This window comes from Aquarana catesbeiana, linkage group LG09 (assembly GCF_042186555.1).
Source record: "Aquarana catesbeiana isolate 2022-GZ linkage group LG09, ASM4218655v1, whole genome shotgun sequence".
Lineage (NCBI taxonomy): Eukaryota > Metazoa > Chordata > Amphibia > Anura > Ranidae > Aquarana > Aquarana catesbeiana.
In genome coordinates, this window is record NC_133332.1 from 245,344,553 (window position 1) to 245,363,992 (window position 19,440).

General features: G+C 42.3%; 1 protein-coding gene across 7 annotated transcripts in view; it reads right to left on the minus strand.

Moving 5' to 3' along the window:
* Positions 1–19,440, minus strand: part of KYAT1 (kynurenine aminotransferase 1) — a 108,876-nt gene that overhangs the window by 36,718 nt on the left and 52,718 nt on the right. For all 7 annotated transcript variants that reach the window (XM_073600099.1, XM_073600100.1, XM_073600103.1 and 4 more), the window contains 5 exons: positions 19,101–19,250; positions 9,867–9,953; positions 9,433–9,558; positions 5,512–5,632; positions 5,277–5,353 (listed from right to left, as the gene is read on the minus strand). In XM_073600099.1, coding sequence (XP_073456200.1) covers positions 5,277–5,353; positions 5,512–5,632; positions 9,433–9,558; positions 9,867–9,953; positions 19,101–19,250 — 561 coding nt within the window. The remainder of the gene's footprint in view (positions 1–5,276; positions 5,354–5,511; positions 5,633–9,432; positions 9,559–9,866; positions 9,954–19,100; positions 19,251–19,440) is intronic.

Sequence of the window (19,440 nt, forward strand, 5' to 3'; positions counted from 1 at the left end):
CCAACACCCTGGAAACAGACTAAATGACCCACAATTAGCCAATATCTACCCTTCATCAATAAAGACAAAAATATAGGAGAAGAGCTCACCTTAACAATAAAAAAAAAAAAAAATACAAAAGAAAAAAAAAGAAAAAAAACCAAGGAAACAATTTAGAAAAACTTGATTTATTGACATGAATTTACCACCCTTACTTTATGGATTTGCTGCCTTAGAATTGACAATAAAGTTTATTTAAAAAAATATCAGTTCACACTGAGACCTTCCACATTAGGATCATATTAATGTTTCTGAAAAAACAGAACAAAAAAAAACAATTATAACTGGGACTACTGGGAATTAATTGTTAGAATATGTTTTTTTTATCATTCCGGCCAGTGTAAAATGGTGTTATTAAAGTAGTTTTAAAGTCTCCAGGTTTTTCACCTGTATGCATTAAGGTGAAAAACCTTCTGTGCTGCAGCTGCCCCCACAGCCCCCCCCCCCCCTTTTACTTACAGTATCTGAGCCCACCTGTTCCAACAATGTGCATGAGCCCTGTGGCTCCAGCCGCTGTCTCCGTCCTCAATGGATGGACTGATAGCAGCAGGATCCCTTGGCTCCTGCTGCTGTCAATCAAATTCAGTGACACGGGAGTCGGGGCTGAGACCTGCGTCTGTGTCAATGGACGCAGTAGCGGGACTCGGGAGTGCACCTCTACAGGTGCCCCCCAGGGAAAGTGGCTCTCCGAGGGGGCAATCGATTAAGGAGAGGAGCCAGGAGCGCCACCGGGGCATCCCAGAGGAGGAGGCTGCTCTGTGCAAAACTCTTCCACAGAGCAGGTAAATATGACACGTTTTTTAAAAAAAGACAAAAAAAAAAGAAGAGCCATGGTCAGTTTACTGGGGCCATACCTTCTTGAAGAATGTCAGATAATCAGAAGCAATTTGTAATTGTTGTTATAATAATGCAGATATTCCCCTCAATACGTATCCTGTTCTCTACTTGCATTCTCCCTCTGGCAAAGCAACAATGTTTGCCTAGTATAGCACCCTCCCACATAGATTGTGGATGGTTGGGTAAATTTAGTTTTAGGCCTCATGCCCACGGGCGTATTAAAAAACAAGCTGTCAATGCACGTTTAGCCTAGCTAGCTTTCAGCTGTGTTTGTCTCTATTCAAAATCAATGGTTCCCTATGGGAGCCCATTGATTTGAATAGAAGTGGCACCAGTAGTCAGATCAAGATGATCAAGATGATCTGACTTGTGTGCTGAGAATCTTGAAGGGGAACCCCGCCAAAATTTTGTGTGAGGTCCCCCCCCCTCCTCAAGATCCATACCAGACCCTTATACGAGCACACAGCCCGGCAGGTCAGGAAAAGGGGGGGGGGCGAGCGAGCGCCCCCCTCCTGGACCATACCAGGCCACATGCCCTCAACATGGGGGGTGGGCCCCCCACCCCAAAGCACCTTGTCCCCATGTTGATGAGGACAAGGGCCTCTTCAGACAACCCTTGGCCGTTGGTTGTTGGGGTCTTATCAAAAGCTGGAAGCACCCTTTAACTAGGGCGCCCCCAGATCCCGGCCCCCACCCTCCTTACCAGACCCTTATCCAAGCACGCAACCTGGCAGGCCCCAGGAAAAGAGGGGGGGCCAGGAGAGCGCCCCCCCCTCCTGAACCGTACCAGGCCACATGCCCTCAACATGGGGAGGGTGCTTTGGGGTCTGATCCCAAAGCACCTTGTCCCCATGTTGATGTGGACAAGGGCCTCATCCCCCGGCCGCATACCCCCACAACCACCGGGCAAGGGTTGTGGGGATGAGGACCTTGTCCCCATCAACTACTCCAAAGCACCCTCTCCATGTTTAGGGCATGTGGCCTGGTATGGTTCAGGAGGTGGGGGGCCGCTCTCTCATCCCCCCTCTTTTCCTGCGGCCTGCCAGGTTGCGTGCTCAGATAAGGATCTGGTATGGATTTTAGGGGGGACCCCTACGCCATTTTTCTTTAATTTGGTGCAGGGTTCCCCTTAATTTCCTTATCAGACCTGAAGGGCCTGGTATGGATTTTAGGGGGACCCCCACGCAATTTTTAATTTTTTTTATTTTGGTTCAGGGTTACCCTTAATATTCATACCAGACCCAAAGGGCCTGGTAATGGACTGGGGGGGGACCCATGCTCTTTTTTTCAATGGGTTTTATCTATATTGCCGACACCTGACAATTCATTACAGCCGCGATCAGTTTTAAATGACAATTTTTCCTTTAGAAATGTCACTTTGCTGTGGTACTGTTCTAAACACGGGAAAAATGTGCCACTTTACAGGCATACTATAGACACCCCCAGGCATGATATTTAAAGGAATGTTTCATTTTTATTGTTTTACTTTAAGCAATATTAAAATCACTGCGCCCGAAAAAACCTCCTTTTTTTAAAAAAATTTTTGCATTGATACATGTCCCCTGGGGCAGGACCCCGGTCCCCAAACACTTTTTATGACAATAACTTGCATATAAGCCTTTAAAATTAGCATTTTTGATTTTTCATGTTCGTGTCCCATAGACTTTAACAGTGTTCGTGTGTTCTTCCGAATTTTTTTTTTGTGTCGTATGTTCTGGTGCAAACCGAACCGGGGGGGGGGTTCGGCTCGTCCCTACTCTCCACTATCTTCTTGCTTCTTGCTCTTTTGCTGGTTCTTCTACCTCTGTTCTTCTGATGTTGACTCAACGCGATCTCCCCATCTTGCCCGGGGCAGTGACGTCCCAAGGGGCGTGGCCTCCAACTTACGTCATCGGATGACCCCGCCCCATGCCAAAATAAGTCATTGGACACGGCAGACCTAGCATTACACCGGGAGATCGCATTGAGTCAACATTGGAAAAAGAACAGAGAGAGAAGACCCTGCAAAAGAGCAAGAAGGTAGCGGAGAGAGAAGACAGCTCAAAGGGGAGAAGGGCCGGCAGAGGGGAGAAGTTGTCGCAAGAGGGAGAAGAACCGGAGCTGCCTTAATAAAATACTATAAAAACCTGTGTAGTGTGCTTATTTTTGGACACTTTTTTTTTTTAGGTGAATGAGTAGGGGTACGGTGTACCCCATACTCATTCACCTAGGGTGGGGGCCGGGATCTGGGGGCCCCCTTCTTAAAGGGGGCTTTCAGATTCCGATAAGTTCCCGCCTGCAGACCCCGACAACCACCGGGCAAGGGTTGTCGGGAAGAGGCACTTGTCCTCACCAATAAAGGGAGAAGGTGCTTTGGGGCCCACCCCCCATGTTGAGGGCATGTGGCCTGGTATGGTCCAGGAGGGGGGGGGGCCCCCCCTTTTCCTGACCTGCTGGGCTGTGTGCTCGTATAAGGGTCTGGTATGGATCTTGGGGGGGGGGGGGGACATCACGCAAAATTTTGGCGGGGTTACCCTTCAAGATTCTCTGCACACAAGTCGTACCGCAAGTCGGCTCATCTTGATCTGACTTCTATTCAAATCAATGGGCTCCCTTAGGGAACTATTGATTTTGAATAGAGACAGAAAATTGAATTTAATTGATCAATAAACCATCAAAAAGATGCCCCTAGACTGTTTAGCAAGCCAGAAACAGTGACTGTTGTTGTGTACTTGACTGCCTGCGTACTGATCTGTAAATAAAAGAACCTGCGACAATCAGCGGTCCCTTAACCACTTGCCAACCAGCCGCAGTCATCATACTGTGGCAGGTTGGCTCATTCCTGCAAACCGCCGTAGCTGTACACTAGTCCCTTTAACAGCTATAGCAGGCGTGCTGCACGGCAGGCGAGCTGATGCGCAAGGCTGGTGGCCGCAATGTCCGCCGGCCACCCGCGATCACTCCACTGAGAGGCAGAACGGGATCTGTCAATGTAAACAAACAGATCCCCATTTTGTTAGGGGAGTAGAGAGTGATTGTCTGTTCCTAGTCATTAGGAACAGCGCTCTCTCTTCTCCTCCAGTCAGTACACTGCCCCCACAGTTACAGACACCTCCCAGGGAACACATTTAACCCCTCGATCACCCCCTAGTGTCATTTATACAGTAATTCCTGCATTTTTATAGCAAAAAAAAAAAGTGGCCCCAAAAAAAAGTGTCTGATCTGTCCCCTGCAATGTCACAGTCCCGCTAAAAATCGCTGATTACCGCCATTACTAGTAAAAAAAAATGCCATAAATATATCCCTATTTTGTAGACGCTATAACTTTTGCGAAAACCAATCAAAATACGCTTATTGCGATTTTTACCAGAATAGAAGACTACATATTAGCCTAAACTGATTAAGAACTTTTTTTTTTTTTTTTTTTTTGGATATTTATTAATTATAGCAAAAAGTAAAAAATATTGAAAAAAAAAAAAAAAAAATTGTCACTCTTTGTTTATAGCGCAAGAAAACCCCCAAAAAAACAAAAAAACGCAGAGGTGATCAAATAACACCAAAAGAAAGCTCTATTTGTGGGGGAAAAAAAAAAAGAAGTTTGTTTGGGTACAGCGTCGCACGACTGCGCAATTGTTAGTTATAGCCGTATTGCAAAAAATGGCCTGGTCATTAAGGGGGAAAATCTTCAGGTCTGTAAGTGGTTAAAGAGGAAGTAAACTCAGTATTTTTTTCTTCCCTGCAAATTTAAAGACATAATGTGCTAGTATGCATCACCTACTAGCACGTTATGTAGCACTTACCTGCAAACGAAGCCCGCATCGTCTCCGCTGCAGGCCGCATCCATCTTCGCCCGTCTTCCTTCCAGGGCCGCTGACTTCAGCTGTGTGACTGGTCAAAGTCACATGACGTCACTGCACGTGGGAGCCGCCGATCACAGCACACGCTCTTGAAGAGACGACATGGGCGGCCGTTCCTTCAGAGCGCATGAGCTGATGACATCATCGGCGCAGTATACAGTAAATATCTCCTAAACAGTGCAAGTTTAAGAAATATTTACAGTACCCATAGGTAAGTCTTATTATAGGCTTACCTATAGGTACAAAGTATACAGGGAGGTATACAACCTCTTTAAACGGATCTGCGCTACATTTTTTAAAGCTTTTAGTTTCAGGTATCGTAGTTCTGACAGCACCTTTGTTATATTTCAGCTTTAGGAGTGTCTGTTATTGGTGTTATGCTCAAGCAGGAGATAGGACAGCCTTGCAAAGTAACACTTCTGATTTGACAGGGAGAGAATACAAGTAAATAATCAAAAATGAATTAATCCCTGAGCAGTAAGGCTGCATTGATTTAAGAATGTAGGTTCGTGATAATCTGAATGCCCATTTGTGAATGATTCCCTTTCAAAGCTAATGGGTTACCTTCCATCCTGTGGCACTGAAAGTCTTCCCTGCACTTCCAATGGTGATGGTACGTTCCCACATTCCTGGTAGGCTAGCTGTATAGATATGAGGAAGAACACAAAGTAAAGAAATGTTTTGTGACTGTAGAAGATCGGGCACCATTTTCTGAAAAGTTTATCTTGTACCCAACAATATCTATTTTTATTTAAAAAGAAAAACATCGACTATAACAATAGTTGCACCTGATACTTACCAATTCGAATATGCTGTTTTCCATCATAGACCAGCCATTCATAGACTTCATCAGAGAAGCACAGTATATCATATTTCACACAGATGTTGGCAATTTCCTCCAGTTCCTCCTTACTGAACACCTACACACATTGAACACACAAACTGAACGCAGTAATTGGAATCTCATAAATGGACAATGGAAGATATAATGGACAAAACACTGATAGATCATTAATGTGTTACTAAACCCAGGACCCTTCATTCATTATATCTGGTCTCCCGCAGTACACAGAACATGGAAATGCAATTATTTTAGTAAATATAAAATGCTAAATACCTTTTCTCATCAGCAGTATATAGCAGTCTTTGGACTTCTATCAGTGTCTGGTTAAAGCTTGTAGGAGGATTTTTCATTCTACTTTGATTGTCCTATGAGACTGCAGGACCCCTTAACCTCTGGACAGTGCTGACTGGCCCTGTGCTGATCCCATGCACCCTCTCAAGAAAAAAAAAAAAAACAAACTCTAGCAATACACACTAAATTGAGCATGTGACCCCAAGGCTCTGTTCTATCAGGAGATGGATTGGGGGCTGTGGAAGAAGGGGAGGATCAGAAGACAGGATTAAACAGCCTTTTACACAAAGCGCAGGAATAACCCCTTAGGTTCCACAGTGAGTATAACAAGCATGCTTTACTGCATATACAGACTGATTTTACTGTTGTGGGTTTAGTATCACTTTAACTCTGCTGACCGCTTCATGTAAATACAAGAGATCTTTATTGGCATCCTCTTCCAATCCTAAGATTGATACACATGTGTAATGACACCCCAAGTATGAAAGAGGTTAAAGTCGTTTAAGACATTCTATTTCTGAACATCATACTTGATTTGATTGTAGCCGTATTAGTGCAATTGTGACAGAGAAAATTGAGTATTGTCCGTGATACTTTTTTTATTTGCACTAACATACAATTTTTCAGGACAAGCTTTCGGGGTATGTCCCCTTCTTCAAGGTCCAAGCAGTACTGATTCACAAATTTTTAAGCAGAATGTTAAAGAAGAAGAAAAAAAAAAAAAAAGAGAAAACCAAACACATACAAATCAATGGTAATAAAGATAGCAGCAGAGTTAGTGAGATAAGACAGAGGGAGAGCTAGGGGGGAATGCAGGGGGGGGGGATACTAATCACAGAGCGGTCGTAAAACTTTAGCATAATGTGTAAGGAAACCAATATCTAAATTCAGGCCATTATTCTTCGTGTCAAAAAGAAGTATCATTCTTAGTTCAAATGTTTTCCTTTCCTGGATAGTTCTGAAATTCCCTTTAAGAACTAAGACCTCAATGTCTTAGTTCTTAAAGGGAATTTCAGAACTATCCAGGAAAGAAAAACGTTTGAACTAAGAATGATACTTCTTTTTGACACGAAGAATAATGGCCTGAATTTAGATATCGGTTTCCTTACACATTATGCTAAAGTTTTACGACCGCTCTGTGACTAGTATCCCCCTCCCCCCTGCATTCCCCCCTAGCTCTCCCTCTGTCTTATCTCACTAACTCTGCTGCTATCTTTATTACCATTGATTTGTATGTGTTTGGTTTTCTCTTTTTTTTTTTTTCTTCTTCTTTAACATTCTGCTTAAAAATTTGTGAATCAGTACTGCTTGGACCTTGAAGAAGGGGACATACCCCGAAAGCTTTTCCTGAAAAATTGTATGTTAGTGCAAATAAAAAAAGTATCACGGACAGTACTCAATTTTCTCTATTTCTGAACACAAAAGCAGCTACCGAAAGCTTTAATCAGCTGAACAAGAAACCCATACTAATAATTCTCCCCAAGTACGAGACGAGGCTCTGTATTGAGGTTCAAACAGGAATGAATCTTATTAGAACCAAAATTACAAGTCTTTATATACAGTTAAAGAGGAGGTTCCCCTCCTGCTCATATTACTCTAACAATACACCTGTGACCAGAAACAGAATTAACATGAACTAATTAACTAATCCTTTAGACAGCCTAGGTGACTCAGAGACATGACCTTTAGGGCAGACTTCATGTCTCCTTGCTCACCAACTATACAATCCAAATTATCATACATCTCAATACAATTGTAGGGTTAATTAGCACACTAGATGAAAAGACTCTTTAGAAGCTGTGACAAGTCATACTAGACTAATTTACATTATAGCAGACACAGACAGACAGGTGGCTGGAATTGACATCAGCATCTCCTCACAGTATGTGTCCCAACAGTATGAATCAGTCACTATTTGTAATATGGCACATACAGGGTCCCCAGAGTCTGTGTCTCTTGGGGAGATATGGACCCGAATCTAAAGTAACGCCACCTCAAGGGTCCCAGGCATACAGCTCACAAAGAGCACCATTCCCCCAAATGCCAGGGCCCATAATTGGTGGGCAAGAGGTTAGCATTCAGTCCCCTCCAAAAGCCTCTGTCCCGGCTAGGTCTGTCACAACATGGACTTTATTCTGCTGCTGAACTAGCCCATCCGTTAACCTCCGCTTCCGCTTTTGTCCGTTTTTTTTAACGTACAAGGCTACATCCAGATCCATCAAAACGGATATTAACTGACAATGTCCGTCAACGTCCGATCAGTTAAGATCCATTTTGAAGAAATAATTCAAAGTTCATACTTTGACAAATAAAGTGAAAAAAACTTTATTTTAAACGGGTTATGCAGAATAATAAAGCTAATAACTGTTTTGAACATATCATGTGCTTTTGTGTCTTTTTATGCTATCAAAACACAATGAAATAACCAAATTAATTCATAAATGTAAATTTGCACTGCATTATTTATATATATATTGGTACTGCCATGGAACTTCTGATGGAGATAGAAAGTAGTCAGCAAATTGTTCACGCATGGCAATGTAGGATAGGAGGAGCAATGCTTTCTGGGTAATTTCCTAAAAGGCACAGAAACTGCTGTAAACGGATGAAAACGGATACAAAAACGGATGAAAAAAAAGGATGTAAAAACGTGTACATTAACGGATGAAAACGGATATTAATGGAACGGAAGAAGACAGACGAAGCAACGGATAAGAACTGATACATTTTTAACATAGCTAAACTGATGGTGCCCGTGTGAAAGGGGCCAAAGTGGTTGTAGGGTCAGAAGTTTTTTTTTTTTTTTTTTCTTAAGGCATTCTATGCATGAAGATAAAAAGCTTTCTGTGTGCAGCAGCTCCCCTAACACTTACCTGAGCCCTATCTCTATCCAGCGATGTTGCCAGAGTGTTTTCGGCTGCCTGAGATTCTCCCTCCTGATTGGCTGAGATGGCAGCGCAGCGCCATTGGCTCCTGCTGCTGTCAATCAAATTCAGGGAGCCACTCTTAAGGGGCAGGGCCATGGCTCTGTGTATGAATGGACACACGGAGCTGGAGCTCGGCTCGGGTGCCCCCATAGCAAGCTGCTTGCTGTGGGGGAGCTTAACAGGAGGTAAGGGGCCAGGAGAGCCGAGGAGGGACCCGAGAAGAGGAGGATCAGGGCTGCTCTGTGCAAAACCATTACACAGAGCAGGTAAGTATAACATTTTTTTTGGTTTAAAATAACAAACACGAGTTGTTACAATTACTTTAATTTCTGTAAAATTGGACTGCTGGAAAACTTTGATTTCATCAGCCATTGCAGCCAATTAGGTGCAGTGCTCATCAATGTATTATGGCAGCGTAGGAGTTCTGCTGTCAGAATACAGTAGCACAGTTGGAAGATTCCTTTATGCTGATGGCTGAATAAAAGAATATACGTGTATACCCAACGTGATGCTGTGCAGGGGGATGACAGGAGGCCAATATCAAGAGAGATTCAGGTACTTATGGTAGCTGTATGAAATTTTTATTTTAAAGGGAGTACACAACTGTATTCATCTGCCTGAAGAACAGCTTCATGAAAAAAAAAATTTCTATACTCACTTTTCCCAGCGGGTTATTCGGAGTGTTTAACACAAGAACCTTGGTGCGTTTGGTGATCTTCGCTTCGAGCTCTGCAGGGTCAAGCCTCCAGTCCCCACTATGTAGCTGTCCTGCATCTGTAGGCTTCTGTGGATCAGTAAGAAAAAAGACTTGTATGAGAAAATGGAGATCATTTACACCTTAAGAGTTAAATTAATGTGACCAACTTGTAGAGGGGCTCCCCTTTCTAGACACAGCACACACGTTATTATACTGTACATGCTTTATTCTGCCTTTGAGGTCAATATATACTTGGCAAAGACACAACATAAGTCAATAGAATAAAGCAGCTTGTTGAAATCAGCATATAGGGATGTGGTGGCTGTCTAAAGTCTTTTACATAGCATGTCTCATATAGCCAACTATCCTGCTATTAGACAAAGAAAGCTACTTACAGGTCTTAAGGGAATATACACACATTGTCCACCGGCCATTTTCGTCATTGGTTTATAGCAGTCAAATGACGGTTCTATGACAATGACCTGTAAAAAATAAAAATGTAAAAAATTACAGCATGTTATTAAACAAATACACATTTGGGAAAAAAAAACACACTTTAAGTATCCATAGTTCCCTACAAACTTTGTGTCTGTATATACAGAGCCCTGATGCCCAACCTGTGGCCGCTTTAGTATATATGATGTGCGGCCCTCAGACCTCAGCAGTCTATAGTGAGAACATTAATTAGGTAATTGCATTGATCTCTACTAGCCTCATATAACATGTTTCCAGCTTTGTATTGTCTTCTGCAGCATATCCTGTAGTGATCGGGTATATTAATTAATATTTAGGTATTATTATAATGATGATGATGTAAGTACTCTTCCGCAGCAACCCAATTCTTCCAGAGAGATGCACTTTATTGACTTCCAACACAAAACAAAGTCCAAAGTCCACAGATGACAAAAAGATCCGACAGAGTAGATATAATTCAGAACCCCATGTCTTAGGTCCGAGTGTGCATACACAGACAAGCCTCCCTCATACACAGACAAGCCTCACTCCAACTAAATCCAGCTTGAATGTCCTCTATGAAATACTAGTCCACTAAGAGGGAGTTTCTGCTAGGTCAACCCAAAACACTCCTTGATCCCATTGTTACCCCCTCAAGTCTAATTACCATCAATAAATACTTCTTCTATGGTCCTTTAAACAATGTACCCTTTGAAATGTTCAATTAGACTTGCATAAGATTAACACATCAAAGAGTCTTCAGCTGTTAAAATTCAGTTGGACAAATCAACCATTCTGTCATTGTTATTCTGGCCTGGTCAACATTGACTGCCTGTGTACATACACACAACAATGTCCCACATAAATCGGTGAACATATTACAACATATACAACATATCCCAACCCAAAAATGTAACATGTCCACATTCTCTGACCCTCATTTCCTCTATTAGGTCTGCAGTCTCTGAGCCAGGGTTGACACCGATGCGGTGCAGGACACTGCATGCAATTCACACAGGAATCGCAGCACATTCCTGTGTGAATTACATTAGGCGTCTCTGGGGTGCGATTTGAGCCATGCATTTGTATGGCTCAAACCGCACCAAACTCGTGCGGGACCCATGCCATCCAATTCAGCAAGCCGCAGTGCATTAACGTAACATACAGTCCGCAATCGGTTCGCATTAACGCGCTGTGATTTTGATGCAGTGCAGAATCCGCAGCGAATTCACACCACATCTAGTGCAAACCGAGGCTGACAGTCCTCTCAAGCATTACATATATTGGACATTCTGTGTGGCCCTTTGGTGATGTGAGGCTGTACAAAAAAAAAAACCTTGATTAGGTGCTTTGGGCAATATCTCTACTTTTCACTAAGCATACTGTACCCTGCACTCAAATGCATGACCTCATTCTTTCACAACAAATACTCTACCGGCTGTACCACTGTCGGATTTGCTTACCATACAACCCCCCCCCCCCCCCCCCAAAAAAAAAGAGCCTTATTGGACATAGATGTGGCATGCAACATCACTCTTTCATATTCAAAAACAGAAGAAAGGATATGGGGGGCTTTCTAGGTGCTAGTTGAACAGAACCATGAATCAAAAATCTGTTAAAATGGATGACGATACTTGGATGTATTAATGTTTTCATTCTTATTTGTATGATTTAATAAATATTACTGTTTTAACTGATTTTTGATACATGCTTCTGTTCAAGAAGCACCTAGAAAGTCTCGCATCTCCTTTCTTCTGTTTTTGAATAACTTTTGGTGCCATATCTTGAATTCTGGGTTTGCCCACAGAATCAGCATCTCATAGTAAACATGCCCCATCTGGGATTTAAACACAGGAGTTGAAAGCAAACATGGCGCTGTGGGAGGAGATACTGGAACTGGCATAGGGAAAAAGAACTGGGGAGAAGGGGTGGCTGTATTACCCCAAAGCAGGAGGGGAGGTGAAGGAAAATGTGGGGGAGGTTTTACAGTGAAAATCCAGGGACAATGAGGAGCTGGGATGACAGCATTTCCCAGGAGGTGAGGCTACTTAGATATTGGAGGTATTTGTAGACTTGGCAATGATGCTTAGCATTCTGTTGGAGGACCTTAAAGAGTATATTTTAGGCTGCAGTGGCCCAGGGGAGTAGATTCTCCTCTGCCTTGTGATCATTTTCACAGAGGGGGGGAAAAAAATACAGTAAAACCTTGGATTGCAAGCACAATTCGTTCCTGAAACATGCTTGTGGTCCAAAGCACTTGTATATCAAAGCCAATTTCCCCATAAGAAGTAATGGAAACTCAGATGATTTGTTCCACAACCATTTATTCATAGGTCTTCAGTTTATAGTCCATATAAAAAGATTTTAACAGTGTGATAGGTTGTGTAACCATAAAATGTCCATCCACAAGGGGATTAGAAGCAAAATCCAGCAAGAGCTACAGAGTACAAAAGAGAGGAGCGGCGTCTCTAAGTGTAAAAAAAAAAAAAGGGGTTACATTTAATGAAGGTACAACATTTAGCAACTCGCATGGTTTATGATTAAAAGAGGCACATCTAAGTATGCAGGCATCTGGGGTAAAGCTGTCCACATAGACCATCCTCCACCGCCAGCTCCCACCGCTGTCAGTCTTCAATTGTGACCGGGAAGACTACCCTGCAGTAGAGCGATCTGAAAGCGAGCCTTGATGTGGACAGCTTTACTCCATACTTAGATGTGCCTGTTTTAATCATCAACCATGTGAGTTGCTAAATGTTGTACCTTCATTAACTGTAACCATATTGCTACAGAAGAGAGGCGCCTCTCTTCTCTTTTATACTCAGTTGTGACATGACGCTACTTGTATATAATGACATCCCTTGTTTATCAAGTCAAATTTCTTTAAAAAAAAAATGTAGCTTGTCTTGCAAAACAAAGTTACTCTCAAACCAAGATTTCACTGCAAAAGGAAATCCCCTCAATAAGAGACAGGCAGATTAGGCATTCTACCCTTCCCTACAAAACACAAAGAAAAAACGTTTTGGCTATAGGTCCACTTTAATGTCAAAATCCATGTTTTTCAGCATATATGTATACGGATACATATAAACAAAACAACAAACTTATAATACAAAAGTAAAAATTTAACACAATTATGCTGAAATCATCCATAGACTTGGGATTTGCAGAAAAGAAGGAGAAATTATAGTAAATGTAAAAGCTGATATTGTAAAAAATGAATGGCATAAAATGCATAATTTCTTAAGCAGTAAAAATTACTTGTAGGGCAGGCAGGTGACACTTCTTCCATGTTCCCCATTAAACCACTTATAAGACCAGGCATTTTTCTGACACTTGTTGCTTACAAGTTTTTTGCTAGAAAATTACTTAGAACCCCCAATTATAATATATAATATTTATATAATATATATATAACATACATACAGTGGGGACAGAAAGTATTCAGACCCCCTTAAATTTTTCACTCTTTGTTAGATTACAGCCATTTGCTAAAATCATTTAAGTTCATGTTTTTCCTCATTGATGTACACACAGCACCCCATATTGACAGAAAAACACAGAATTGTTGACATTTTTGCAGATTTATTAAAAAAGAAAAACTGAAATATCACATGGTCCTAAGTATTCAGACCCTTTGCTCGGTATTTAGTAGAAGCACCCTTTTGATCTAATACAGCCATGAGTCTTTTTGGGAAAGATGCAACGTTTTTCACACCTGGATTTGGGGATCCTCTGCCATTCCTCCATGCAGATCCTCTCCAGTTCTGTCAGGTTGGATGGTAAACGTTGGTGGACAGCCATTTTTAGGTCTCTTCAGAGATGCTCAATTGGGTTTAAGTCAGGGCTCTGGCTGGGTCATTCAAGAACAGTCACGGAGTTGTTGTAAAGCCACTCCATCGTTATTTTAGCTGTGTGCTTAGGGTCATTGTCTTGTTGGAAGGTAAACCTTCGGCCCAGTCTGAGGTCCTGAGCACTCTGGAGAAAGTTTTCATCCAGGATATCCCTGTACTTGGCCGCATTCATCTTTCCCTCGATTGCAACCAGTCGTCCTGTCCCTGCAGCTGAAAAACACCCCCACAGCATGATGCTGACACCACCATGCTTCACTGTTGGGACTGTATTGGACAGGTAATGAGCAGTGCCTGGTTTTCTCCATACATACCGCTTAGAATCTCATCAGACCAAAGAATCTTATTTCTCACCATCTTGGAGTCCTTCAGGTGTTTTTTTAGCAAACTCCATGCGGGCTTTCATGTGTCTTTCACTGAGGAGAGGCTTCAGTCGGTCCAACCTACCATAAAGCCCCGACTGGTGGAGGGCTGCCATGATGGTTGACTTTCTACAACTTTCTCCCATCTTCCGACTGCATCTCTGGAGCTCAGCCACAGTGATCTTTGGGTTCTTCTTTACCTCTCTCACCAAGGCTCTTCTCCCCCAATAGCTCAGTTTGGCCGGACGGCCAGCTCTAGGAAGGGTTCTGTTCGTCCCAAACGTCTTCCATTTAAGGATTATGGAGGCCACTGTGCTCTTAGGAACCTTAAGTGCAGCAGAAATTTTTTTGTAACCTTGGCCAGATCTGTGCTTTGCCACAATTCTGTCTCTGAGCTCTTCAGGCAGTTCCTTTGACCTCATGTTTCTCATTTGCTCTGACATACACTGTGAGCTGTAAGGTCTTATATAGACAGATGTGTGGCTTTCCTAATCAAGTCCAATCAGTATAATCAAACACAGCTGGACTCAAATAAAGGTGTAGAACCATCTCAAGGATGATCAGAAGAAATGGACAGCACCTGAGTTAAATATATGAGTGTCACAGCAAAGGGTCTAAATACTTAGGACCATGTGATATTTCAGTTTTTCTTTTATAATAAATCTGCAAAAATTTCAACAATTCTGTGTTTTTCTTTCAATATGGGGTGCTGTGTGTACATTGAGGAAAAAAATTAACTTGAAAATGATTTTAGCAAATGGCTGCAATATAACAAAGAGTGAAAAATTTAAGGGGGTCTGAATACTTTCTGTCCCCACTGTACATATCTATATATATTTTTTAGCACAAACCCTAGAGAATAAAATGGTGGGCGTTGCCATATTTTATGTCAAGCTGTATTTGCACAGTGGTCTTTCAAAACGCAATTTTTTTTGGAAAAAATACACTTCAATAAAAAAATAAATCAAAATGAAACAGTAAACTGAGCTAATTTTTTTGTATATTGTGAAAGATGATGTTATGCAGATAACCAACATGTCATGCTGTGAAACTGCGCACACTCATGGAATGGCGACAAACTACGGTACTTAAAAATCTCCATAGGCAACGCTTTAAAAATGTAGTCATTTTTTAGTTTAGTCATTTTAGTTACAGAGGTGGTCTTGTGCTAGAATTATTGCTCTCGCTTGAATGATCACGGCAATACCTCACATGTGTGATTTGAACACTGTTTACATTTGCGGACACGACTTACGTATGCATTTACTTTGGCGTGTGAGCACGGAGGAATAGGGCGCTTTAAAACAAATATATATATATATATATATATATAAAGAAAAACGTGGATCGATGCTTGATGCAAAAATATCCTTTACTTGAAAGTTTCAATCATACAAACATTGAAAGTGCAGACGTGCAAGCCACTGTACAGTATCGAGCGTGAGTCGCTCTTCATCAGGCTTCTCTGGCTGTGTGTGGAGAGCCCAACATCATTACCTTCTCTTATCCACCCCCGTTTTTATAGAATTTGGATACAGGGGAGTATAATAATTCTATTTGTGATTTGTATATTATATTCCTTTCAGATTCAGTGGAGTGAACTCCTGTTTGGGAAAACAAGTTAACAGAAATAACAGCTGGAACGTATTATGAAATCTGAGACGATATTAAGAATATCAATGAATTGCGATGATTATTGATTAAATAAGGCATAGATAGAAACTTTGTAGTAATGAGAGAGGTTATATACTCTTTGACAAAAAATTTGTAGAAGATGACACCTGGCAGGACGATAGTATGTGTAAATATTTTTGCAGTATAGAGATGTATGGTCTTTTACCATACGTTGCTATAGAGTATGGGTTGATTATTTTAGTTTGGGCAATTAGTATTGTTAATTGTTTGATTTGACACATGTGTGATGATATGCTGGGGGGTGGATAAGAGAAGGTAATGATGTTGGGCTCTCCACACACAGCCAGAGAAGCCTGATGAAGAGCGACTCACGCTCGATACTGTACAGTGGCTTGCACGTCTGCTCTTTCAATGTTTGTATGATTGAAACTTTCACGTAAAGGATATTTTTGCATCAAGCATCGATCCATGTTTTTCTTTATCAATTTATGGTGGAAGATTGGGAGTCCACCCAGATGGTGCTGTGATTGGAGTAAGGATTAAAGAAAAGAAGGTAACCCACCTTATATATATATATATATATATAAAATAAAGGACACCGCCACTCGCTGGGCTTTGTTTGCCCATTTTTATTAAAAGCAAGTTCGACAAACAAACATAGGTTTCCCTCGCAGGGGTTTTCAGCATTCATTTTTTCCATCAACAAAATGACATTCAGCCTAGTTGGCTCTCACTTGTAGAACTGCTGCTCTGGCCTTACACTCCAGCCCCTTGTCTGTCTCGTACAGACTGTTTCACCAACCGCCTTGGTGCGTATAACTAGCAGCCTCTTGCTGCACTGGCTCCCACGTAGAGCCCTCCTGACTCCTGGTACTCAGACTTCCTATCTGCTGGGGTAGAGCCCAGATCCATGGTCAGGTTACTACTAAAAGCCCAGCACAGACCTGACCAATCAGTATACTGGCTGTTCTCAAAATCAGGACCCAGGACTAGGGATTTCATCCTACCCGGATCTCTCAGAAATCCCCGAGCTCCAGGTCCCAAATTGGACTTTGCAAAACACTGAGGAAACTGAAAGGCCAGTTTCCTCTTCATGTTACAAGCTCCCTGGAGCCCCTCAACCCATCCGGTTGAGAATTCTGGGTCACAACCTCCTTCTCGACCCTGGAAGGGCAACGCTCTGCCACTATATATATATATAGCTTTTTTTCAGTGGGAACGCAGTTTCGGCACCTCCAGCATTGAATGTATGTAATAGCATGGGGTGTTCTGGAGGGTCTATTGATGTTGGCTGCTGGGGGATCTATTGTCACTGGTGGGGATCTGATTTTGTGTGAGGGTCTATTGTTGCTGGGGGGTCTTATGTTGCTGGAAGGGAGCTACTGTTGAGGGAGAGGTCTATTTTTACTGGCTGCTGGAGCATCTATTGATGCTGGCTGCTGGGAGATCTGTTGTTGCTGCTGGGAGGGTCTAATGTTGCTTGGGTGGATATTTTGTTACTGGGTGTGACATTTTGTTGTGGGTAATTCACTGTTGCTGCAGGGAATCTATTTGTTGTTGAGGTGGAGTCCATTGTTGCTGGGGGAGTCTATTGTTGTGTGGGGATCTATTGCTGGGATTCTATTGTTGCTGACTGCAGGGGATCTATTTTACAGCTTTTCTTTTTATCATCAACATGTTTCATACAAATGATTTAGCACCACAAAACGATACTTGGTTCTGTATTCTCTAAATGGGGCAGTACTGGTAGGTGGGTAGGGGGTGGAATCAAGGGACGGTGGTCAGAGGTGGGTAGGGGGCAGAGACAAGGGGTGACTCAGACGGGGGGAGTTCCTGCACCTATTCTCCAAGAAAAAAAGCCCTGTGTGTATATATATATATATATATATATATATATATATATATATATATATATATATATATATATATATATATATATCTCAATCACTTTCATTGCTGTGACAAGGAATGTAAACATGCCTTGTGACAGTAATAGTCACGTGTCAGGTGTTTTTTTGGAGGGATCTGGGGTCTATGAGACCCTAAATCCCTCCTTTGCACTTAAAAGCATTCAAGGCATTCATGGCTGTTTTGAATACTGACATTTTTTAAAAATATGGCACCTTTAAGGTCCCATTAAACCGGAAGTGACATTGCTTCCGGGTCTTTAGATCCAAGATCCGATCAAAGCCGATTCCGGCTTTGTTCACGTGCCGGCTGGTCGTTTGGGCCTCCTGGTGGGACAGGAGCGGTCCCCTCCCGCTGCTTGTAAAAACGATTGAGCAGCTGCTTAGCCGCATTGATTGTTATAAGAAAGCCGACTGTTGGCTCTAAAAAACGATACTGGTACAACCACTTGTAGCTGACTTACAGTTACGTGATTTTGCGGCAAGTGGTTAACTCATTGGGCGCCAAGTGTGGGTCACATAGGAGGCCTACTCGGGGTGGGTTTTTCTGGGCTACACTAGGCATTGACCAGGGTCACTCATTCTAGCACAGGGGTTACACCTTGCCTGAAGACCAGCCCGGGACCAGACAGGAGCCACAGTCACGTGGAAGCCAACATTAAGGCAATCTCCCAACTCAGAGATAAGCCACTTGTAAGTAGTGTAATGTGCGGAGTTTCTCCATATGATATATTCCCATGTCTTACACACTTGTAGAGGTGTATGTATTGCATTAGGAAGGACATGAAGAGCCCATGCCCACTCTACCAGTCAGCATATCTCTATTACCTCTTTTCTAGTAACGGAATGGGATCCCGCCATACACTTAGCACAGACCACATATGTGCTCAACTTAACTCTTGCCATAGATCTCTGTATCCTGGTGACCAACGAAGACAGACTGCTAGGGAGGGAGCCATAATACCGGAACCCCTCACTACCAAGGTCCCACAAGGTTCTTCTTTCTTAACCTGCTCACTCCTCCTGGGACCCAAACCACACATACATACATACACATACACACAAACACACACACACAAGGCCTGAGCCCCAAAAAAAGCCCACAAAACTAGAGCAGGGAAGGCAGCCAAACAAGCCTAATGAACACAGTAGGCAACCCGCCTACATACTGCTTGTAATAATGACACATATATTCAGGAATGAAACCTGAAAAACAAACAAAAAAATAAATAAATAAAAAAATTAAAAAACTGTCCCTTTGTTAAAAATAGCGATCATTATGGCAAATGTGTCATAGTAGTAAGAAGGTTGAACATATCGGTTATTGCGATCAGAACTCCATAGTTTCGATCAGACAAATAATTATTTAATACATTTACATACCACTAATATAGTGCTGTAATAGGGGAAATTTAGGTGGTTACCTCATCACCTTCATCTACCAGAGCTTGGAAAGCAGAAAAAAGAGCCCCATAGGCGCCCACTGTCACCAAGACATTGGTAAGAGGGTCTAGTTCTCTTCCAAGAAGTTGGCCAAACAGCTTGGCAAGAACCTTCACCAATGGAGGATGCCCCTGCAAACAAAAACAACAGGACTAGAATGTTAAAAGAAACAAGCTGCCTAAAGTTCAAAAGTGTGTAAAATGCTCACTCCAGGCCTCTACATTAGTAAAGTATGCAGAGCATGGAGTAGGTCTCTTTTGGTGTCCGGGATCAGGTATATTAGCATTCAACATAACCATTTAATAATGTAGCACGCAAGTC